At 44.2% G+C, this 16,792-nt stretch overlaps 1 protein-coding gene across 1 annotated transcript in view; it reads left to right on the forward strand.

Moving 5' to 3' along the window:
• The window catches only part of PTPRD (protein tyrosine phosphatase receptor type D), a 455,736-nt gene that overhangs the window by 329,438 nt on the left and 109,506 nt on the right, over positions 1-16,792 (forward strand). Inside the window, exon 24 of the mRNA XM_054178769.1 lies at positions 15,306-15,320. Coding sequence (XP_054034744.1) covers positions 15,306-15,320 — 15 coding nt within the window. The remainder of the gene's footprint in view (positions 1-15,305; positions 15,321-16,792) is intronic.

Below are 16,792 nucleotides of genomic sequence, written 5' to 3' on the forward strand. Positions count from 1 at the left end.
ATTAGGGGTTGTGTTCAGCTTGATGTTAAAGTTTTCACTTTTGAGTTGGCATTTATTTGGCAGTGTATCTATATGAATTTGAAGCTCTCATCTGAGAGATTAAAGAAGTTCAGTATCTGTTTTGTACTAATCTGGCAATGAGATCAGTATTAATTTATTCTTCTTTCAGTGTCCATGACATAGATGTAGGTTTGCTATTACACAAAAGATTCTTCTGCATGAGCCTGCAGTGTGCCCAGGCAGCCAAGAGGGCCAGTGGCATCCTGGCCTGCATCAAGAACAGTGTGGCCAGCAGGAGCAGGGAGGTCATTCTGCCTCTGTACACTGCACTGGTTAGGCCACACCTCAAGTACTGTGTCCAGTTCTGGGCCCCTCAGTTTAGGAAGGAGGTTGACTTGCTGGAGCGTGTCCAGGGAAGGGCAACAAAGTTGGTGAGGGGTTTGGAACACAAGCCCTATGAGGAGAGACTGAGGGAGCTGGGGTTGCTTAGCCTAGAGAGGAGGAGACTCAGGGGTGACCTTATTGCTCTCTACAACTACCTGAAGGGAGGTTGTAGACAGGCAGATGTTGGTCTCTTCTCCCAGGCAGCCAGTACCAGAACAAGAGGACACAGTCTCAGGCTGCGCCAGGGGAGGTTTAGGTTGGATGTTAGGAAGAAGTTCTATACAGAGAGAGTGATTGCCGATTGGAATGGGCTACCTGGGGAGGTGATGGAGTCACCATCATTGGAGGTGTTCAGGAGAAAACTTGATAGGGTGCTTGGTGCCGTGGTTTAGTTGTTTAGGTGGGTTGGATTGGTTGATGGGTTGGACGCGATGATCTTGAAGGTCTCTTCCAACCTGGTTTGTTTTGTTCTGTTCTGTTCTATTCTATTCTATTCTATTCTATATTAAAACTATTTATGATGCATTAATTTATACATAGCAGCCTTTTACAGTGTGCATGAATTCACAGTGGTCAAATACCAATTCAAAAGTAAATAATCAAGCTCACAGTTTATTTTAATATTTAGCTTTTTTTCATAATACATTTCTTAAGTATGTTTATAAAATATAATTGAAGAATACTATAAAGAGGCTGTGACCTTTTTTGAATGTAGGTGGAGGGGCACACTCAGGATAATTTCAGTAAATGGAGTATATCTTCTAAAACTACTGGCTATGATGCTGTCATTCATATGTAAATATTTTAATTGTGCTACCCTATCTCCCTACCCACCCTAAGTGGATACAGTTAAGTACCTCTGAAGTAGGATGTAGAAAGCTAACTGTAGGTTTTGGAAAGAAGTTCAGCAGTTAAAAAAACAAAGCAAAGCAAACAAACAAACAAAACAAAACAAAACAAAACAAAACAAAGAAACCAACAAAACAAAACAAAAACAAAAACAAAAACAAAACAACAACAACAACAACAAACCACACAAAACAAAAAAAACACCAATCAAACAAAAAAAAACACCAAGGAAAACCAGTCCAGAGTTAACCTTAACTTTGGATTTGAGATAGCTGTCCCTTTACAGAATGGTCTATAATCATACAACAGCATAACACAGCATCTGTTGCTTGAAGATATTACATCTACTGAAGTTTTTTATTTATATCTACTGCCTCAGCTGATCTGATTCTCAGCCACTGGACCTTTGTTGATGTCTGTCACTTCAAAAACTGGTAATTAGAGATGTGTTAAATGTTAAATACTACTTTCTTTGGATTACTCTGAAATAATAAAAATATAATCTCTTCCATACTACAAAACAAGTCAAAACAATGGCATATAAAGTAGAAGTATGGAAAGAGTGGTCAAGCACTGGAGTAGGTTGCCCTAGTGGTGCTAGGTCAGTGGTTGGACTTGATGATCTTAGACATCTTTTGCAACCAAAACAATTCTATGATTCTATGTGTAACTGCTTCTGGAAATACTAACTAAATTTATGGAACCATAATAACATTCTTAAATTCTATTTACCAAAAAATTATAGGCATATTCCACAAATAAACTGGAAAAATTTGTTCATCAGAAATCTGAAGTGATTATCCTTCACTGAAAACGGGGGATGCATTTTCCGTTTGCTACTTACTATTGGTGCTAGAAATGTTCAGGCAAATGTCCACATGTTTATGTGCTGTGTTTGGGTTTTTTTTTTCTCTTTCCAGATGTAGTCTGTAACTTGTTACATTGCACTGATTTGGCAAATTACCTCTGAGAAATCATGATCAGAGTTTTACTGGTCTGTGGTCCTCTGTGAACTTTTCATTTCTGTAAAAAAATGTTTTAAAATGGTACATGTTTCATCTAGAGTATCCAAACTGGATGCAAGCTAACAGCCAGAGTTTCGTAGCTTTACTGTCTGTAGAACAGCAATAACTAGAGACTTCTAGCACAATGGTTTAAGAGAACAGTGAAATCCAATTTTTTAATTTACTCTGTTGAAGGGATTTACTGTGGCTACAGGAGCTGGGCATGGTAAAAATATACAGTAAAAAGCAGGATAATAAGACATTTTCGTGGATACAGGAAACTTCACAAGTATAAGTCTAGAATATATTGGGGCATACGTGCAATGGGTATGATGGAGACAAGAAGACAAAGCAGAGACAACACTTGCATAGTACGTTAAACATGAGAAATATTTGAAAGGGGATGTTGAAGAATGTGCAGTGGGAAATAATCATGTCTTTTTGAAGTTTGAAAGGTAGTAACTCAAATAATGATCAAATAATGATCAACATGCTTAGTTCCCTTCATGTATAGAAGCCTTTATAAGCAGACTTGGACCACGAATATAATACCGTACATACTGCTTTTACATTTTAATTTAAATCACAAACAGATTACTGAAGTCTCTAAAATAATTATTGTAAGAGGAGGAATCTTGCCATCCTTTCAAACAGGTATAATCACAGATATGCATGGGTTGATGTGAAACATATTTAATTGTCCCAAAGACTAGGAGTGTATGTGTGACTCCTTTAATATTTGGCAGTCAAGGATGAGTTCTCACAAGAGCAAAGTAAAGGGGAAGAATCATCTCACTACAAACTGGTTACACTTTTGGTGCAGCCTAGGATATGATTGGCCTTCTGGGCCTTCTGCACACATTGCTGGCTCCTGCTGGTTTTTCATGAACCAACACCCCCAAGTCTTCCTCCTCAAGACTGTTCTCAAGCCATTCTCTGCCCAGCCTATATTTGTACTTGGGATTGACCTGACCCAGGTGCAGGACTTTGCACTTAGCCTTGTTGAATTTCGTGTGGTTGGCTTGAACCCACCTTTCCAGTCTGTCCAGATATATGTGGATGGCATCCCCTGTCAGTTGGGCTATACAACTTGGTGTTGACCAATTTGCTGAGGGTGCACTTAGTTCCACTGTCCATATCATTGACAAAGATGTTAAACAGCACTAGTCCCAGTGCAGACCTGTGAAGGACTTATCACTGATCTCCAGGATATAAAGATTGTATCTGGTCGCTACTGTTCTTAAAGTCTGAATGCAAAGATACTGCTTAGAATGTAGGGGGGGGGGGCAGGGTTGATAGTGTATTAGAATATAGCACAAAATATCTGTTATAAAATATTCCAGATAGGAATGAGTGGCAGAGATATTAATAAAAAAATGCAATAATTTATGTATGCACAAACTATGCCACAAATTATTTACAGTCGATATGTACAGGTACCGGTATTCAGTTGGAAGAACTATCTCTACAGAGTGTGTATATATGGGCACTTTGAACAGCTTAAATGAATTAGAGAATTTAGAAATTTAGAAACAAAACTGAATTTGAAAAAGGGGGGAGGGGGGGAAGGGTGTGTGCCAATGATCGGTGAGCCCACAAAACAGAGTGGTTTGGCACAAACCTTAAGAGAAACTTTATAAGGAAATATTTGGTTTACTCACAAAGAACTTAGCAGAATCTTTCCTTGATACTGCATTTATAGTCCAGAAATTATGACACAGATGTGTTGTAATAAGGAAATTGAAAATGACGCTGAGGGCGTGGTGCTGTGCCATGTGGCTGCTGCTTCTCCCAGGGTAAAAGTTCCTGGAGCCTTCTGGGGAAACTTTGGAGGCTTTTGCAGCTTAGCCCATGGAGTGTGTTACATGAGAAGGGCTTCGCTCTCTGGGGGAAAAGCAATGTTGACAAGGTTCACAGGGCACAGCAAAGCGGCTTCTCTGTGAGGGCGGGGCGCAGCTCCTTCCACAGCTCGGGCGTTTCAGCCGGGACGGCTGCCGGTCCAGACAAAGCGCTGTCCCCACTCGGGGCTGTAGCAGTCTGGGATGACTAGTGCACACAGGCTACCACAGTTCCCCCACTCAGCAATGGGTCAGTCAACAGCTTCCACAGGACACGGGGTACAATCTGCACAACTGGCATGCAATGCAGCGTTGCCTGTAGCCAGGCAACAGTTACGTGCCAGGCAAGTGGCGGTGGTCCACAGCAAAGCGCTCTGGAATGGGGGTTCGAGTCCCAGGCAAAGCAGGTCCTTTGGCAGCGCAGTGCGTGAGACAAACACACACAAACACGGGCACGAGCACAGGTACTAGTTTACCAAAACAACCCCTAATTAACATTTGCCACAATGAATACTGGTACAATGCACATCCTTTGTAAACAGAATAATTAACCATTGAAGTGATGTTTTGCCAAATATAGTATAAGCATATGTTGTGAACAAGGCAAGCACAAGCATACCCTGTGAACTTTGTTTACAGCAGAGGTGGAAAACATACCCAGGCAGGTTGTTTACCTGGACTCAGTGGCACCTTGCCCCTTTGTCAATTTGGAGCCAAAATCCCCCTCACTCCAGAAGGGAGGGGGAAGAGGGGGTTTGAGCCAAACATGTAGGGATGTCTCCTGGCAATATCTGGGACATAATTTTGGACACAAGCATCATTCACCACAAGATCATTGCAGCTTATACTGAAAGTACCTCTTGTTGCCATTGAATGTAGCTGCAATATATCCAACACAACTGAAGCCAATTAGTGTACTGTGTTCATAGAACCAAAGTGTTGAACCTTCAGGAATTGCCCCATCCAATCTCCATTCCAGCCATGGTCAGAATATGGCCAGCTACAGTGCATGTCCACACAAGTTTCAATTTCTAAGAAATGAAACTCCAAACCTTTGTGGACAACCTGTTCCAGTATTTGACTATCCCTGTAGTAAAAAATATTTTTCCTAACCTACAGTAAAATTTCCCAGGATTTTTTAAGTTGGCATCTTTGGAAACACAGAATCACAGAAATGTTCAGGTTGGAAAAGACTCTCAGGATCACCAAGACCCCCTAGCTCCTCATAGGACTTATTTTCCATGCCCTTCACCAGCTTTGCTGCCCTCCTCTGCACTTGCTCCAGCACCTCCACATCTCTCCTGTATTGAGGTGCCCAAAACAGGACACAGTACTTGAGGTGTGGCTTCACCAGAGCTGAGCACAAGGGGGCAATCACCTCCCTACTCCTGCTGGGCACAGCATTTCTCATACAACCCAGGATGCCATTAGCTTTCTTGGCCACCTGGGCACACTGCTTGCTCATATTCAGTTGCCTGTCGATTAGAACCCCCAGGTCCCTTTCTGCTAGACAGCTTTCCAGCCACACTTCCCCAAGGCTGGAGTGTTATTTGGGGTTGTTGTGACCCAAGTGCAAGACCTGGCTTTTACCCTTGTTGAACTTCATCCTCTTAACTTCGGCCCATCAATCCAATCTATCCAAGTCCCTCTGTAAAGCCTCCTTACCCTCATGAAGATCAGCTCTCCCACCTAACTTGGTGTCGTCTGTGAACTTACTGATGACACACTCTATGTCTCATCAAGGTCATCAATAAAGATGTTAAACAGAAGTGGTCCCAGCACTGAGCCCTGAGGAACACCGCTTGTGACCAGCTGCCAGCTGGATTTAACTCCACTGACCACCACTCTTTGGGCCTGTTTGCCCAACCAGTGCTTTATCTAGTCAAGTGTGTGCTCATCCAAGCCACAAGCAGACAGTTTGTCCACAAGAATTCTGTGGGAAACAGTGTTAGAGGCTTTTTGAAAGTCTAGGCAGACAATATGGAATGGAATGGAATGGAATGGAATGGAATGGAATGGAATGGAATGGAATGGAATGGAATGGAATGGAATGGAATGGAATGGAATAGACCAGGTTGGAAGAGACCTTTGAGACCATCGAGTTCAACCTATCATCCAGCATTATCTAATCAACTAAACCATGGCACCAAGCACCCCATACAGTCTCTTCCTAAACATTTCCAGTGATGGTGACTCCACCACCTCCTTGGCAGCCCATTCCAATGGCCACTCACTCTTTCTATGAAGAACTTCCTAACATCCAGCCTCAACCTCCACTGGCACAGCTTGAGACTGTGTCCTCTTGTTCAAGTGCTGGTTGTCTGGGACAAGAGACCAACCCCAACCTGGCTACAACCTCCCTTCAGGTAGTTGTAGACAGCAATAAGGTCTCCCGGAGCCTCCTCCAGGCTAAGCAACCCAGGCTCGCTCAGCCTCTCCACATAGGGCTTGTGCTTCAAACCCCTCACCAGCTTTGTTGCTCTTCTCTGGACATGTTCCAGCAACTCAACATGTTTCCTAAACTGAGGGGCCCAGCACTGGACACAAGGTCTGGCCTAAACAGTGCTGAGTACAGGGACACAGTGACATCCCTGCTCCTGCTGGCCACACTATTTCTGACACAGGCCAGGATCCCATTGGCCTTCTTGGCCACTTGCGCACACTGCTGGCTCATGCTGAGCGGCTGTCAATCATCACCCCCAGGTCCCTTTCTGCCTGGCTGCTCTCCAGCCACTCTGACCCCAGCCTGTAGCAATGCATGGGGTTGTTGTGGCCGATGTGCAGAACCCGGCACTTAGATATGTTGAATCTCATGCCGTTGGATTCTGCCCATCTGTCCAGCCTGTCAAGGTCCCTCTGCAGATCTCTCCTACCCACTAACAGATCAACACCTGCCCCCAGCTTGGTGTCATCTGCAAACTTACTGATGATGGACTCAATCCCTTCATCCAGATCATCAATAAAGATATGAAAGAGCATGGGGCCCAGCACTGATCCCTCATCCATAGCCTTTCCCTCATCCAACAGTCCGGTTGTCCTGTCATAGAAGGAGGTCAGGTTAGTCAGGCAGGACCTGCTCTTCATAAACCCATGCTGACTCAGCTGATTCCCTGGTTGTTCTCTATATGTTGTGTAATAGTGTTCGAGATGATCTGTTCCATGACCTTCTCTGGTACTAGGTCAGACTGATAGGTCTATAGTTTCCCAGATCCTCCTTTCTTCCTTTCTTGTAGATGGGAGTTATTTTTGCTACCACCCAGTCCATTGGGACCTCCCCAGTTATCCAGGCCTTCAGGAAAATAATGGAATGGGGCTTGTCGAGCACATCTGCCAACTTCCCCAGCACCCTTGGGTGTAGCCCATCCAGCCCCATAGTCTTGTGTGCATGTAAGCAGCATAGCAGGTCACTGACCACTTCCTTATTTACTGTGATGACCTCATTTTGATTCCTCTCCCTGACTCCTAGCTCATGAAGCTGGGTGTCCAGGGAACTGCTGGATCCAGTACTAAAGACTGAGGAAAAGTAGGCACTGAGCACCTCAATTGAGCCTTCTCCTCATGTGGTGAAGAGGTTATTAAATTTATGAATATAAAAGATGAATTATGAAAATATTATTTTTATTAATTATCAAACTATTAATAACTGATGAATCACCAACTTATATACATGTTCTAGCGCACATTCGTGAAATACATTGCACAAGTGGCTTAATGTTATGATTAGAACTTAATTGAATTAGTTACAGATTATTTCTATATTTATATAACTAATGGTGCAGTTCCACCACTTGGCCACTAGATGGCAACGCGGTGGGACGCGGGCAGCTTCTGGCTACACACAGCGGTATTATAATCTTTCTATACGTCAGCGATTACTAGACGCAGATACTTTGAACTGAGTGCTAGTGGATGGAAAGCACGTAGAGGATACTCTGTAGCTGTAGTTGGTAGCAAAGTGGGGGTCTGGCAGACGACTGTCACTGGACTGGTTCCTAGTCGAGTTAGATGGTGATGTTGGGTTACTGTCTCCTCTCTCCGCAGCAGTGGAGAGGGAGTAATGGAACCTGGGCTTAGCTCAGAAGCAGGTTCCCTTCAGGACTCGGTCGATTCCCTCCAGATGACAGGGATCGGTCCTGGTCGGGGTCGGCCTGTAGGGTCGGCCCTCAGGAGTTGGCTTGCATGGCAGGGCGGGGCAACGGTTGCCAGTGCGTTAAGCGTCGGCTTCTCGTTTGCTGGGCTTAAAAGAACAGCGGGACGTTCGGAGTGGTCCCAAGTTCACTGCAGTATAGGCACAAACAATGATTTGGTCTTCCCTGAGGTTCACAGGGCTCAGAGTGGCACACATGGCAGCTTCTCTCCCGCTACAGCGGGGCTAGGCATAGGTGGACTCGGTCTCGATCAAGTCCCTTCTCCCCCAGCAACTGGGCAGGTCTTACCCTCAGGGGTTGGTCCAGTCCTCCGGTGGCACGGTAGGCTCTCCCGGTTGATACGACTGGCTGTGGCAACACTGGGCTTCTCGGGCTTAGTGAAGGTCTTCCCTCTGTGGAGATGATCCTCCAACTGCTTCTCATGATGTGGAGGCTTTCAGTATGCGTGCATGTATAACAGAAGCTAACAACAATAAGCTCAATGGCAGAGGCTGCGACTCGAGAGTTACTCTCTCAACCAAGCACAGAGACAAAGTGAAAGAGGGGGCAACTTGTTTACCAACTGAGGTGATACTTATAGATTCCTCGAGGCTGGGTTTGACCAATGGGCACTCTTATAAACACTGGCTTCAGCCTATAGAAAGCATGAAGCTAGAATTCTGCCCATATTTGGTGTTTGCGGGAGCACTGCATGCGCTGGGTGCATGCTGGCCTGGCTAATGCCTTGGCTTTTGTCTTCCTCCTGAAGGAGGGGGAACTTGTCCACATGCTGGGACAAGATTCAGTATCTGGGCATAATGTGCCTTCACCACACCTCATCCTTAGTCACTATGTTTCCCTCTGCATTCAACAAAGGATGGAGATTGTCCCTAGTTCTCCTTTTGTTGTTAATGAATTTACAGAAACATTTTTTGTTATACTTAATGGCTGCAGCTAGGTTGAGCTTTAGCTGTGCTTTGGCTCTTCTAATGTTCTCCCCACATAGCTTTACTACATCTTTATAGTCCTGATGAGAGACCTGTCCCCTCTTCCAAAGTCCATAGACTCTTCTTTTGTTCCTGAGGTCTTGCCAAATGTCCCTATTCAGCCAGGCCAAACGCATTCCCTGACAACTTATTTTTTAGCATACAGGGACAACCTGCTCCTGAGCCTGTAAGACTTCTCTCTTGAAGTATGCCCAGCTTTCCTGGACTCCTTTATCCTTCAGGGTGGCCTCCCAAGGGACTTTGCCATTGAGTCTCCTAAGCACGCCAAAGTTTGCCCTATGGAAGTTCAAGGTGGCAGTTTTACTAAGTCCTCTCCTTGTTTCCTCAAGGACAGAGAACACGGTCATCTCACGATCGCTGAGCCCTAGATGCTCTCCAGCCTTTACTTCCCCCACAGGTTCTTCCCTGTTCACAAGAAGCAGGTGCAGGAATGCACCTTCCCTGGTTGGCTCCCTCACCAGGAAGTTATCCTCCACACACTCCAAGAATCTTCAGGACTGTTGTCTCCCTGCTGTATTGTATTCCCACTAGACATCTAGGAAACTGAAGTCTCCTAAGAGAAAAAGGGGAAGCGATTGTGAAACCTCTCTCAACTGCTTATGAAAACTTTCATCTACCTCTTCATCCTGGTTGGGTGGTCTATAGCAGATTCCCACCACGATATCACTCTTGCTGGCCATGCTCCTGACTGAACCTTCATTAATTTGTATAGTTTCATGTTTCCCTAACCTAGAGGGCCACTCCATTACCTCTTTTTCCTTGCCTGTACCTTCTGAAAAGTTGGTGCTCATTGATTGTAGCACTCCAGTTGTGGGAGTCATCCCACCAGGTTTCTGTGATGGCTGCTAGATCATAGTTTCCCTGTAGCACAATGGCCTCCAGCTCCTCCTGTCCATGCTGTCCATGCTGTCCATGCTGTGTGCATTGTTGTATAAGCATTTCAGGGAGGGAGTTGAGTACATAGTTTTCAACCTTGAGGTGGGGTAGACTTTCTGGTTATCTAAGATGCCAACACACTGCTCCATAAGTGTTAGGTTACTACAGCTTGAGTTCTCAGTGGCAAGACCACCTACATCCAGGTTCCCCTCTAAAACTAGTTTAAAGCCTTGTCAGTGAGCCCAGACAACTCATGTGCAAGGATTCTTGTCCCCTTACGGGACAGATGAACTCCATCTGTCTCCATCGCCAGTAGACCTTGTGCCAAGAAAACTTCCCCATGGTCAAACCCCCCAAAGTTCTGTTGGTGGCACCAACCTCTAAGCCATGTTTTAATCACATGGATTTTTCTCATTCCTTCACTATTACTTCCTGTAACTTAGAGGGATTGAGGAGAACATCACCTCCCAAGCCCTCAAGTGACCTCCCCAAAGCCCTGAAGTCTTTTTAAATTGCTTTTGTACTCCTATGCATTGCCTCATCACTCCCAGTCTGCATAACCGGCAGCAGGTAATAGTCTCATGGCTTCACCAGATTGGGCAGTCTCTCTAAATGTCCCTAACCCATGCACTAGGTAGGCAGCAGACCTCCCTATGGAATATATCTGGCCTGCAAATTAGGCCCTCAGTTCCCCCAAGATGGGAATCCCCTACTACTACGACCTTTCCTTTTTACTTGTTTGCACTAGTCCTAAGTCGTGGGACTGGCTGACAAGTCTTGGGTGGCTGTGTGCAGGGACAATTATCTCTGTCCCTGTTTGTCTGACCCTCTTGTTTCAAGAGCCCCATACCTATTGTGTGTGGTCAACTGGGAAGACTGGGGGGTATTGGGTGGTGACTCACCTGCCTCTCCTGACTCAGTGGAGAAGGACCTGACTCCATTCCTCCCCATCTCTTAAGTTTTTTCCTATTTCCAGGTGACAAGAAATCACAGGATCCCCTGCTTCTTGTGCTACCCACACCTGCTGACCCTCCCCCAGGGATGGCAGAATCCGACTCTGCAAGTCTACCTCCTCTCCATATCCCCTTATGGTTCTTAGCCTTACAACTTCTTGAGGTCAGACACCAGGGTGAGCAGATCGTTCACCTGCTCACATCTAATATGTGTGTTGTCTCTGCAATCCTCCGTTGCACGTGCCAGGCTCCAGCAGTCACCACAGCCAGCGGCCTGGGCACCTACATGCCTGCTCAGAGCCTCTGCCTGGGTACCCACAGTTCTACTAACAACAGCCTTTGGACTGGTTGTAACCATGGCTGGATCTCTATCAATAACTGACATCACACACCCACATAACTTACCTTGCTTGTTGAATGACCTTGCTCAGTGTACAGGGGTCACAGACCCCAGTGAGCTACAAACAGCTGCGGCACCCCCTGGGGCAGCCACAATCACAGTTTGATCACCCTGTGCTGTGTCAGCAGTTTTTTGGGTGTTTGGTTGGTTGGGGTTTTTTTTAATATATGTGTTCCACCTGACTGCTATGTTTTACCCAGGCTACTGACCCAGCACATGCCACTTGCTGTGATCCAGTCAGACAGCAGCTCTCTTGCCAAATGGCAGTTGCATGGCTTTGTTCTCCCTGTGTTTAAATTTCCCACGGCTGACATCACTCTCCTGAGCAGGCATATAGGAAGATGACCCTGCTGACCCTTGCTGTCTGTTGAGGTCTTCTGTCCACAAAAAGCCCCAGAAAGAAAACAAAAATAAAGGACCTCTTGTCTCAAGCTCACCAATCCCAGTCCCAAGTCCCTCTCTTGCCAAATCTTGGCAAACAGGAGTGACATTGCCAGGGATCAGTTCAGTGTTCTGTGTCATTACAGTAGATATTTAATCTGCTGAGTTTAAATCTAAAATACAAGGATCCAAGTAGATTAGCTAAACATGACTTTTTAAATTTTGATTACGTTTTTGCCCCCAAGAAAATATTTTTTTTTGTGGATTCAAATCTTACTGTACAGTAAGATTTATAGCCAAAATCTCAAAGACAAACACTTGCCTAGATGTAGAGACAGTGCCAACTGGAAGCAATAACTAACTGTTATGAGGCCTATTTGAGTCACAGTTTGTATGACAAGGTGGTTTAGATATAACACTACCCTGCTGTAACCTACTTATAAATCCTTTTGAATAGGTGATGCACATTCGATTACACAGGATTTAGATGGTTAAGAACCCAGTTAATGAATGTTAAAGAGTTCTAGGAATTGGTCAATGTATCTCCAAAATGCACAGACTAGAAACAGTGAATGTACTGGTGAAGCATCCTTTTATGTCTTACCCACCTCCTCAACCCACCCCCCTGCCCCTCTTCCATTTTAACATATGAATTTATGTGGCTGTTCCTCCTTGGTTTTAAGAAACCACAAATTCTCTTGTTTCAGCTGTTCAGTTCTGAAGAGCAAAATGTTCCTCATTCTGTAACTTTCTCAAATCAGGCTTGTTTGTGGAGTGAATTTTTGTTTCTAGAGAAATGAACAGCATCTTCACAGATCTTGTGTTGTTTTACTCTTATAAAGTGAAGCTTTTTTATTTGGTTCAGAAGACAGGAGCCTACAGTGGTGTCCCCCAGAAATCAGTCCTGGGCACCATCCTCTTTAATACCTTCATTGATGATCTGGATGAGGGGATTGAGTCAGTCATCAGCAAATTTGGAGATGACACCAAGTTGAGAGCAGATGTTGATCTGTTACAGGGTAGAAGGGCTCTGCAGAGGGACCTCAACCGACTGGACAGATGGGCAGAGTCCAACATGATGACATTTAACAAATCTGGGTGCTGCACTTTGGCCACAACAACCCCATGCAGAGCTACAGTCGGAGTGGCTGGAGAGCTGCCAAACAGAAAGGGAACTGGGGGTGCTGATTGACAGCCACCTGAACATGAGCCAGCAGTATGCCCAAGTGGCCAAGAAGGCCAATGGCATCCTGACATGCATGAAGAATAGTGTGGCCAGCAGGAGCAGGAAAGTCATTGTGCCCCTGTACTCTGCACTGGTTAGGCCACACCTTGAGTCCTGTGTCCAGTTCTGGGCCCCTCAGTTTAAGAAGGACATTGAGGCTCTTGAACGTGTCCAGAGAAGGACAACAAGGCTGGTGAGAGGCCTCGAACACAAGCCCTGTGAGGAGAGGCTGAGGGAGCTGGGGTCGTTTAGCCTGGAGATTAGGAGACTCAGGGGAGACCTTATTGTTGTCTACAACTACCTGAAGGGTGGTTGTAGCCAGGAGGGGGTTAGTCTCTTCTCCCAGGCAACCAGCACCAGAACAAGGGGACACAGTCTCAAGCTGTGCCAGGGGAAGTTTAAGCTCGAGGTGAGGAAAAGTTCTTCACAGAGCGAGTTGTTAGCTGTTGGAATGTGCTGCCCAGGGAGGTGGTTGAGTCACCGTCCCTGGTGGTGTTTGAGAGCGGATTGGATGTGGCACTTGGTGCCATGAGGTCTGTGGTGATGGGTTGGACTTGATCTTTGAGGTCTCTTCCAACTTTGGTGATTCTGTGATTCTGTGAATCTTTTGAACACAGTGAACTTTGACATTCAGAATTATAGAACCACAGAACTATAGAATCATGGATAGTATGTGAAATCATAGATTCTACATAGAATAATATATTCTGTGGTTCTATGATAGAACAATAAAGTCATAGAGGGGTTTGGGATGGAAGGAACCTGACCTCCTTCAGTGAAAAGAGACATCTTTAACTAGATCAGATTGCTCAGAGCCCATTCAACCTGAACATAAATGTTTCCAGGGATGAGACATCTACCATCTTCAAGTGCTTCAGCACTCTCATTGTGAAAAATATCTTCTTTATATCTAGTCTGAATCTCTTTTAGTTCACAACCATTACTCATCATACTATTGCTATAAGCCCTACTTTGTTTGTCCCCATCTTTATTATGAGCCCCCTTTAAGTACCAAAAGGTTACAATTAATGTCTCTTCAGAGCCTACTCTTCTCCAGGCTGAACAACCCTGGACAACCCTAACTGTCTCAGCGTTTCCTTATTGGAGGTGAGACATCCCTCAAATAATTTTTGTGGCCCTTCTCTGGATCATCTCCAAGATGTCCATGTCTTTACTGTACAGAGAACTCCAGACTTTAGAAGGGTACTGTACATGGGGTCTTAGTAGAGCAGAGGGTCAGAATTATCTTCCTTGACCTGCTGACCACCATCTAGATCGTGAGCTATCAGAAAAAAGCATGCTTCTAAAGCAGAAAAAAAAATGTTAAAAAACCCCATAGAAATTAAAATGGGGGAATGTTAAGTGTGAGTAATGTCAGTAATCTGGTCCTTACAGACTCCAGAGTATAAAAGTTTGTACAGCTCCTGTTTATTTTTTTATTAAGAAGGAAAGATAGACAAATATTGTATTTATGCTGTGTGTATACTAAAACCTCTGAGTGGTAGATAATAAATTATTTTCCTTATTTAGCTGATCTTTATAGCTTATAGATCACTACAGATCTCTATAGATCTCAAGTATGTGACATTGTTTCTAAATCTAAAAAGGTGTGTAATACTTAATTGGAGAAATAGTTATGCTTACCTTGCTTTTCAGGTTACTGTTAAATTCTTGCCTTTGTATTACTTGGTTTTATAGAACAGGAGGGGGTTGGGGGGTGGTTTTGTTTTTGTTTTTATTTTTTGTAATTTAGTAAGAGTTTTATGTATTTGATATATTTAAACTTGTTCTTCCCTTGCCATTATCTCCCTCTTCTTCCCTTTCTGCTTTCCCCTTCACTTTCATCTTTCCTCTCCTCCCCTCTCTTATCTCTTTCTCTTGAATGTAAGAGGGAGCTACATCTTAGAAATACGTCATTGGTCAGTGTAATGTTAAAATTACTTAGATAGCTAAAATTAAACACCTGTTCTCCATTATCTTACTGGCTTAAATTTGAGGTGGCAGTACTTTGATGATAATGGATAAAAGAAAGTATTTTTTCAGCAGAAGAAGATTCACTTTGTGTTTAACCTTGTGTCCTCCATTTACTCTATGATTCCCAAGCATTAAATATTTTTATGAACTATCATTTCTTAATTTGGTTTAGTTATATATCTTTACTGTAAGTCAACATTTCTTCTACTGTTGTCATGCTTACTCTGTTTGCTACTGCTCAACTAACATTTCACCTTTTCTCCCCTCTTTGCTGCATTAAAATGGAGCAGTAAACCTGACAGGTGAGAAGTTAAAAGTAATTGCTCTTAATTTAATCCAGGAAAGGATAAAAAAAGGAGAGAAAAAAATAACAATGATATAAGACATCTATCAGTCAAAGCATCTATCAGTCTAAGTGGCTCCAAACATTAATCTATCAATATAAAGTCAGTTGAAAATTTTGCTGTGTTGTCTAAAGCACTGAAAAATAATGTAACATGTTGTTAAGTTTTACTGATGCTTATTTCTATCTCCATGAGGTACATCTTCAAAAGAGAGCACAACTATACAATGTAGACATAGTTTTGGATTTGTTGTAGTGAAGTTAAAACAGTGGTTCTCTGCTATAAGCAGAGCTGTGGAAGGAATTCATGATTGTGGTTGAAGTGTTAGCTGCTCTAAATAGAATAGAATAGAATAAACCATGTTGGAAGAGACCTTCAAGATCATCGCGTCCAACCAATGCAACCCACCTAAACAACTGAACCATGACACCAAGCACCCCATCAAGTCTCCTCCTGAACAACTCCAATGATGGTGACTCCACCACCTCCCCAGGCATCCCATTCCAATGGGCAATCACTATCTCTGTATAGAACTTCTTCCTAACATCCAGACTAAACCTTCCCTGGCGCAGCCTGAGACTGTGTCCCTTGTTCTGGTGCTGGCTGCCTGGGAGAAAAGGCCTGTCTACAACCTCCCTTCAGGTAGTTGTAGAGAGCAGTAAGGTCACCCCTGAGTCTCCTCTTCTCCAGGCTAAGCAAGCCCAGCTCCCTCAGCCTCTCCTCATAGGGCTTGTGTTCCAGACCCCTCACCAACTTTGTTGCCCTTCTCTGGACACGTTCCAGCAAGTCAACATCCTTCCTAAACTGAGGGGCCCAGAACTGGACACAGCACTCAACGTGTGGCCTAACCAGTGCATCTCAGTAATCATCATCTCAGTAATCTCAGTAATGCTTCATACATATAGGCTCAGTGCTGACGTACAGTTCTACAAATGAAAGTGATACAATGATCTCATTTATCTTTTCTTTTTCGCCCCTACACATCTGAAAGATATTGCATAATTAAGGAATTGTGATGTGTAGCCCAGAAACTTTAAAAAAAAATAAATTAAAAATAGAACAATCTTGAGACCATTCATAGAATCATAGTATCAATAAGGCTGGAAAAAACCTCAAAGATCATCAAGTCCAACCTGTCATCCAAGACCTCATGACTACTACACCATGGCACCAAGTGCCACATCCAATTAGCTCTTGAACACCTCCAGGGATGGTGACTCAACCACCTGCCTAGGCAGCACATTCCAACAGCTAACAACTCGCTCTGTGAAGGACTTTCTCCTCACCTCGAGCCTAAACTTCCCCTGGTGAAGTCTGAGACTGTGTCCTCTCATTCTGGTGCTAGTTGCCTGGGAGAAGAGACCAACCCCCTCCTGGCTACAACCACACTTCAGGTAGTTGTAGACAGCAATAAGGTCTCCCCCGAGCCT

Source organism: Dryobates pubescens, chromosome Z, assembly GCF_014839835.1.
Source record: "Dryobates pubescens isolate bDryPub1 chromosome Z, bDryPub1.pri, whole genome shotgun sequence".
NCBI classification, from domain to species: Eukaryota; Metazoa; Chordata; class Aves; order Piciformes; family Picidae; genus Dryobates; species Dryobates pubescens.